This window comes from Akebia trifoliata, chromosome 2, assembly GCF_017979445.1.
Source record: "Akebia trifoliata isolate Shusen 1 chromosome 2, ASM1797944v1, whole genome shotgun sequence".
Taxonomy (NCBI): domain Eukaryota; kingdom Viridiplantae; phylum Streptophyta; class Magnoliopsida; order Ranunculales; family Lardizabalaceae; genus Akebia; species Akebia trifoliata.
The window spans coordinates 1,026,669-1,033,255 of record NC_141376.1 but is presented as its reverse complement, the minus strand read 5'-3'; the positions used below and the strand labels follow the sequence as shown (position 1 = coordinate 1,033,255).

The 6,587-nt window shown below is 38.5% G+C and overlaps 1 protein-coding gene across 3 annotated transcripts; it reads left to right on the top strand.

The window, feature by feature from the left end:
- The first annotated feature begins 389 nt into the window (after window positions 1-389).
- On the top strand, window positions 390-6,429 carry LOC147408574 (protein NLP4-like). 3 transcript variants are annotated; one of them, XM_086419720.1, is made up of 5 exons: window positions 390-920; window positions 1,459-2,464; window positions 2,701-2,748; window positions 2,843-3,839; window positions 4,734-6,429. In XM_086419720.1, exons 2-5 carry the CDS (start codon window positions 1,583-1,585, stop codon window positions 5,615-5,617), a joined length of 2,811 nt encoding a protein of 936 aa, XP_086275846.1. In that variant the 5' UTR covers window positions 390-920; window positions 1,459-1,582; the 3' UTR covers window positions 5,618-6,429. The 3 variants fall into 3 exon arrangements, with proteins under 3 accessions (XP_086275846.1, XP_086275845.1, XP_086275843.1); XM_086419719.1 differs by having other exon boundaries at window positions 1,455-2,464; XM_086419717.1 differs by having other exon boundaries at window positions 1,414-2,464.
- The last annotated feature ends 158 nt before the right edge of the window (window positions 6,430-6,587 follow it).

The window sequence follows — 6,587 nt, the reverse complement described above, 5'->3', positions numbered from 1 at the left end:
GTAATAAAAAATGCCTATGTTTGCCTGATAAATTTCTCTTTGCATAAATTGTGATGCAATAAATAAAAGTTGGGGTGTCAATAGTCACTCTCAAGTTTTTTTATTTTTTTATTTAAGAAAATATGTCATCAAGTTGTGTGAACACAGACGAAAAAAGAGACTGAATAAGACAATTGTTTAAAAAAAAAAAATCAGAGTTTTATCAATAATTTAAAAATTATGAGAATTTTGATTATTTAGTGTTTTAGTCTCTCACGGAAGATCAAAGCAAAGGAATTGGAAGATCAAAGTCGAGGAATTTTTTATCCACCAAATTATAAAAAATAAAAATAAAATTTTCCCGCCGAATCTGACTTCTTTAATTGTGTGTGTTAGATAGATAGATTACATGGGGGGTTGTAGAGGAATCTGTCAAAGAATAAGACAGTAATAAGGGTGGTGAGATGGAGAATCTCTTATCCTACCCCACGAGTAAAATCAGTCTCCTTTTTTAGCAATATAAGCATAAGAATAAGAAGGCAAGAAAAAAACAAATACTGAATGTGGTGTTGTGTGGGTTAACGATTATTATAGAATCTTTAACAGGCAACACACACGACATCAACGATTCCATGATCATACATATCAAAAGATCTAATTAGTTGACTTTATTTGTCCATCCATCAAGTAGAGATGTGGAGGACTAATCTATAGAAAAGGGTTGTATATCCCAAAGAGGTTATGTGCTTGTTGTAGCCCTGAAATTTACAAGAGGGTGATAATAACCATGAGAGTGAGAGAGAGCTTATTATTCTTGTGGAGGGGTTTTTAAAATTGGTTGCTCTGCATCTTGTATCTGAGAGAGAGAGAGAGAGAGAGACTCAGACAGATGTTGGGTATTTGAGAATTCAGGAGATACCCATTTGAGATTCTTTCACAAGGTGAGCTATTTCTTCTCTCTCAGTCTCAGTTATTTGTTTTCTGAAATTTTGATGGGTTTCGGTTTTGTTGAAGTGGGTCTGGATTATTTTTTATATTTTCTCCGTTCTTTTAAATTGTTGTTAAAAGTTCTCTTTTTTTGCTTGTTCTGTTAATGCAATAAAAACTTGAACTTGGGAGAAAAATAATCATCTGTGAAGAATCTTCTGAAAGTAGGCTTTTTGTGTTGTGGTTTAGATCCTGAGATTTCACTACAACTCTGATGAATTTTGGGGCTTCAGAATGAGTTTTGTTTCTTTATTAATCTGAGTGTTTGTTTGTTGATTTATGCAACTGTGTCTGATTTAGGTTTTCAAATACAAAAAAAAAAGAGACCCAATCTTCATAGAATCTGCTAAGAGCTTTTATTTCTTTATTTTAATTGAATATTTGTTTTTCAATTCTCTCCGGGGCTACGCTAGATTTTTTTCCTCTGAAATGATTCTGTGATTGCAGTTCCTCTAAATATTTTTGTTGACGATGTTTCTCCGACTCAGACAGATTGGATTTTTGAAGACTGGAGAAAGGAATCAATCTGAAAAGTTCCTCTTTTTGTTTTTCATCTTTTACAATCTTTTGTGTTCTGGGTCCTGAAACTGTAATGAGATTCTAAGAAAAACCCATCATGGATGATGGTGTTTTTCCACCAGATACTATGTTGGGGACCCTCCCCGACACCACTACCGATGATTTCGAACTCATGGATGAACTCTTGTTTGGAGGATGTTGGCTCGAGACCATGCACGGATCAGATTTCTTGCAGCCGAGTCCTTCAACTTCCACTGCTTTCTTCAATTCATCACATTATTTGCCATCATCAGACATTAACAATGGTCATTCGAATCCAAACCCTCCCGAAAACAGCATAGAGACATCAATTATACCCAAACATCCTTATGTTGAACCCCAAGCAGAAAACTCCACCGAAACTCAATCTCTAAACAGTAACATGGATAAAATTGCGGAGTATTATGCAGCCAGAAGAAGCTCGGAGCTGAGCAAAAGATGGTGGATTGGACCGATGGAAAATCCGGGTCCTTCTGTGAGAGAGAGGCTGATCCAAGCACTTAAATATATAAGAGATACCATAAAAAATGGAGATGTACTTATTCAGATATGGGTACCTGTACAGAAGGGAGACAAGCTTGTTCTTATTACTAATGACCAACCCTACTCGCTTGATGATAACTGTCATCAGCTCACAAATTACCGAAATGCCTCTATCAAATACCAGTTCCCGGCTGATGAGGATTCTCACGAGCCATTTGGGTTGCCCGGTCGAGTTTACTTGGAGAAGGTACCAGAATGGACTCCCAACGTACAATTTTTCAGCAGTGACGAGTACCCACGGGTGAATGATGCTCAACGGTATAATGTTCGTGGGACCCTTGCGCTTCCCATCTTTGAACGAGATACTCGGTCTTGCTTGGGTGTTTTGGAGGTTGTGATGACTACTCCGAAGATCAATTATCATCTCGAACTTGAAAATGTTTGCAAGGCACTTGAGGTTTGTCTCCTATTTCTTCCATAATTATGTTTTTTTTTTTTCCGGCATAAGGTTGTCGTTAGCTTCGCTTTACTTTTTTTCTTTATTAGAAACAATGTTCACTACAAAAAAATATACAAATGGGTGTTGCCCCTTTTTCATATTTTCTCGTAATACACTTCTCTTCACCCAACTATGAAATCAGAATGATAATTTCATCCTCTTATTCTGACCCAAAGAAACTTATTTTCTTGTAGGCTGTTGATCTTAGAAGTTCTGAAGTTTCAAGCACTCCTTATGTAAAGGTAAACAAACTATTATCCTACCAAATCAAAATTTAGTTATCTAAAATATCAAAATTTTCTTCTTAAAATCATGGGTAGGATTCTTTTCGACCAGGCCTGTAACGAATCCTATCAAGCTGCACTACAAGAGATTTTAGAGGTCCTAAGATCCGTCTGTGAAACACATAGGTTGCCCTTAGCTCAAACATGGGTTCCATGCATCCAACAAGGCAAGGAGGGATGCCGACACTCTGACGAGAATTACGCTTATTGTGTTTCCACTATGGATTCTGCTTGTTATGTTGCCGATCCTCATATGCTGGGCTTTCACAAAGCTTGTTCTGAGCACCACCTCTTTAGAGGCCAAGGCGTTGCCGGAAGAGCATTCATGACAAACCAGCCATGCTTCTCAACAGACATAACTGCCTTAAGCAAGAAGGATTATCCTCTCTTACACTATGCAAGAATGTTTGGGTTGTGTGCTTCTGTAGCAATCCGTTTGCGGAGTATCTATGCTGAAGTATCCGACTATGTCTTAGAGTTCTTCTTACCCGTGGATTGCCGAGACATTGAAGAACAGACGATGATGCTCAATTCGTTGTCCATCATTTTTCAACAGGTTTGCAAAATCTTACGGGTTATCACAGATAAGGAACTAGAGGAAGAAACTTCTTTGCGGATTGGTGAAGTTTTAGTTTCTCCAGAGGAGGGACCCAATAGAGAAGAAAGTCTGATGTTAGGGTCTGTTCCTTCAAATGGATCTTTTAAGGAAGAATCATCATGGATTGCAGATATGGTGGAAGCTCAACGGAAGGGTAAAAGTGTCTGTAACGAGGCAGCAGAAGGTTTCAGAGTAACTACACATTGGGATCATCCTGATGTAGTATTATTACAGCAGGAGCCAACATTCCCCCCTAAGCAGCATCACCAAGATTCTCGTCCCAAAGATAACGTTGAATGTGGTGGGGATTCTTCTTTTCGTGACCGTAGCTTCTCTAGTGGGGCTAAAACAGTGGAGAAGAGGCGTACCAAGACGGAGAAGACTATCAGCCTGCAAGTTCTTCGGCAATACTTTTCTGGGAGCCTAAAAGATGCGGCAAAGAGTATTGGTGGTAAGTGGTAACCCTCTCTTTATACATGTTCTGTTTTTTTATCCTTGCTGAATCTTTGAATGAATTGGCTGTTGGTGACACCCTTTATAATTATAATCTAATATTCTGAATTTAATTTTAGCCAAGGCAAGCCCTTGAATGAATGGAAAACAAGTTAGCAAGTGAAATGATGTTAAATTGGAAGAATTGGCTTTTGTAGTAAGGCCCGTCCAAGAGGTTAGCCAAAATTTCAACTTCCCCGATAAGGGTGTTAATAGGCCATTTGTACAATATACTTTAGTGCATATTATCTTTTCTATCTATTCTTAGTTTGGCATCTATTCTAGGATATTATCTGCCCCCTTTTTTCTGTGATGTCCTCTGTCTATTGTGTGAAGATTCAGTATGAAGATGACAAATTCAGGGCTGAGGAGGATGCCGTACTGTCCAACTTAATGCCCATAGTATCATTCAAATTTATTGAACCAACCATTATGTTTTAGTTCTTTCAGAATTCTGATTACCCAAAAAAAAAAAATCCATTAGGGGGTGTTTGGTTGTAATGGTGACCTATTCTAATAATTATGCCACTATAAGTGTCAACCAAATTTTGTGGCGGATATGCTTAAACACACACAGAAAGACGTGCAAATGTGCTCTTTTGGCAGGAAGACCATCGTATATCCCTGAAACGAAAGTGGCATTTTAAGAGTTATTGTTGCTAATAAAGACCCCTATAATCTCTGCGTGGTCTCTACAGTAGAATTCCAGCATTTATAACGATATTATTGCTATGTTGATCGAACATTAAGCATATATATATGTATATGTATGTTAATAATATGCTCCTTCCACAATGATTGCTATGTAGACCATCTATCATCAAGTTGCTTACATGGTTATTTCTATTTGCAGTGTGCCCCACTACTCTGAAAAGGATATGTAGACAGCATGGAATAACACGATGGCCTTCTCGAAAGATCAAGAAAGTGGGCCATTCTTTAAGGAAACTCCAGGTTGTTATCGACTCAGTCCAGGGCGCTGAGGGCTCTTTCCAAATTGGTTCTTTCTATGCCAACTTCCCAGAATTGACCTCTCCAAATTTACCTGGAAGCAGCCCATTTTCTACTATGAAGTGGAACGATCATCTGAAGTCGTTAAACACAAAACCTGAGGACGTGTACAGTCCTCAAACTGTTGTTTTGAAATCACCCTCGTCTTCAAGCAGCCCGAGTTCCAGTTCAAGCCTCTGTTGTTCAAGTGGGATACAGAAACATCCTCACATTGCCAATTTGGCATGTAATGAAGATGCTTCGATGTTGGAAAATCCTGGTGTACTAAAGAGAGCACGTAGTGATGCGGAGTTGCTCACCTCATTTCAAGAGGAACCAAGGCTTCTGGCAAGATCTCAAAGCCACAAATTCCTCAACGAACATCCGAGTCTTGAGAGTCTACCTCCCTTGCCTAAGAGTAGTAGTTATGTGTCTCGTGACAAGGGTGCTCTTCGAGTGAAAGCCACATATGGTGAAGAGAAAGTAAGGTTCAGTATGCAGCTTGACTGGGGCTTTGTAGATCTACAACAAGAGATTGCAAAGCGGTTTCACATAGATGATATGAGCAGAATTGATCTCAAATACTTGGATGATGATTCTGAGTGGGTCCTGTTAACATGTGATGCTGATCTGGAGGAATGTATTGACGTATACAAATCACTGAGGACCCACACAATTAAACTTTCCATCCACCAAGTTTCTCATCCGAAACTGGGAAGATCATTTGGTAGCAGTTGTCCATCTTGACCATTATGGAACCACCAAGTAACTCTTTTTAATGAGTTTACATGGTGTTTTAGTAAAAAATGTACATTTCTTGGCCAAGTTCAGGTTTCAATATAATAAATCTATAGAATCATCGGAAGGCAGAAAACCTGAAATCAAATGCCGCTTGGCTCTATAGAAGATTGACAGAAAGTGGGTTCTGTGAAATAGATACAAGGTGTCGGTTCCAATTGAAGCTTTCCTAGAGTTGCAGCCATGCCGATCTTCTTGTTGAGGTTCTGAAGTTAAATTCTGAGGTAAACATGAAAAACCTCTTTCCCACACAGGTTTCTTCTTTATCTTCTTAAGTATATAATCAATTATTCAAGATCTTGGATGGTGTCGTGAAGAACACTAGAAACAGGTTCGTGTTCTCTCTGGCACGACCACTATTGGATTTGGATTTGATACCATAGATTAACAGTTTGCCGATGAAGGACTTCTTGAGTTGATAATTTGCTACCAGAGGATATTTGGAATTCCAAATATGTGTTGTGGTCCTTAAAACCCATACTGTATGATGCTGAATGTATTTTGGGTTTCTACCTTAGAAACTGAAGAATAAGCCATTGGTTATCTTTTGGTCTGAAATTTTATGTAAGATGAGTTGAAATCGTGAATGTTCTTATAGAAAGTCTCTAAAAATCCTCAGTATAGATGAAGAACAAGCGTTCCGGCATGCAAGTGATGATGTTGTATTTTTCCCTCTGAAATTCCCTGGCAAGATTAGCTTTAAATCATTGTCATCAAAGCCTTATTCCCAAAGGAAAAAAGAAAATGGGATCTATTGAGCATATCACATTGAGTCCGACTAGCCTTACTAACTAGTAAGATTTCAACTTTTACTAGGGGTGGTTGACCTCACTTTGGGGCATTCGAAAACATGATCGGATGCCACAGAAGCCTCTCTTTTTTTTTTTTTTTCCTCTTTTTGGATCCTGAGTTTTTCCAT

Excerpts from the sequence above, each read along its gene's own strand:
- LOC147408574 (XM_086419720.1), top strand. The coding sequence starts at position 1,583 with ATGGATGATGGTGTTTTTCCACCAGATACTATGTTGGGGACCCTCCCC. Across the intron at positions 2,465-2,700 it reads ATGTTTGCAAGGCACTTGAG|GCTGTTGATCTTAGAAGTTC; the intron begins GTTTGTCTCCTA and ends ATTTTCTTGTAG. Across the intron at positions 3,840-4,733 it reads TGCGGCAAAGAGTATTGGTG|TGTGCCCCACTACTCTGAAA; the intron begins GTAAGTGGTAAC and ends TTCTATTTGCAG.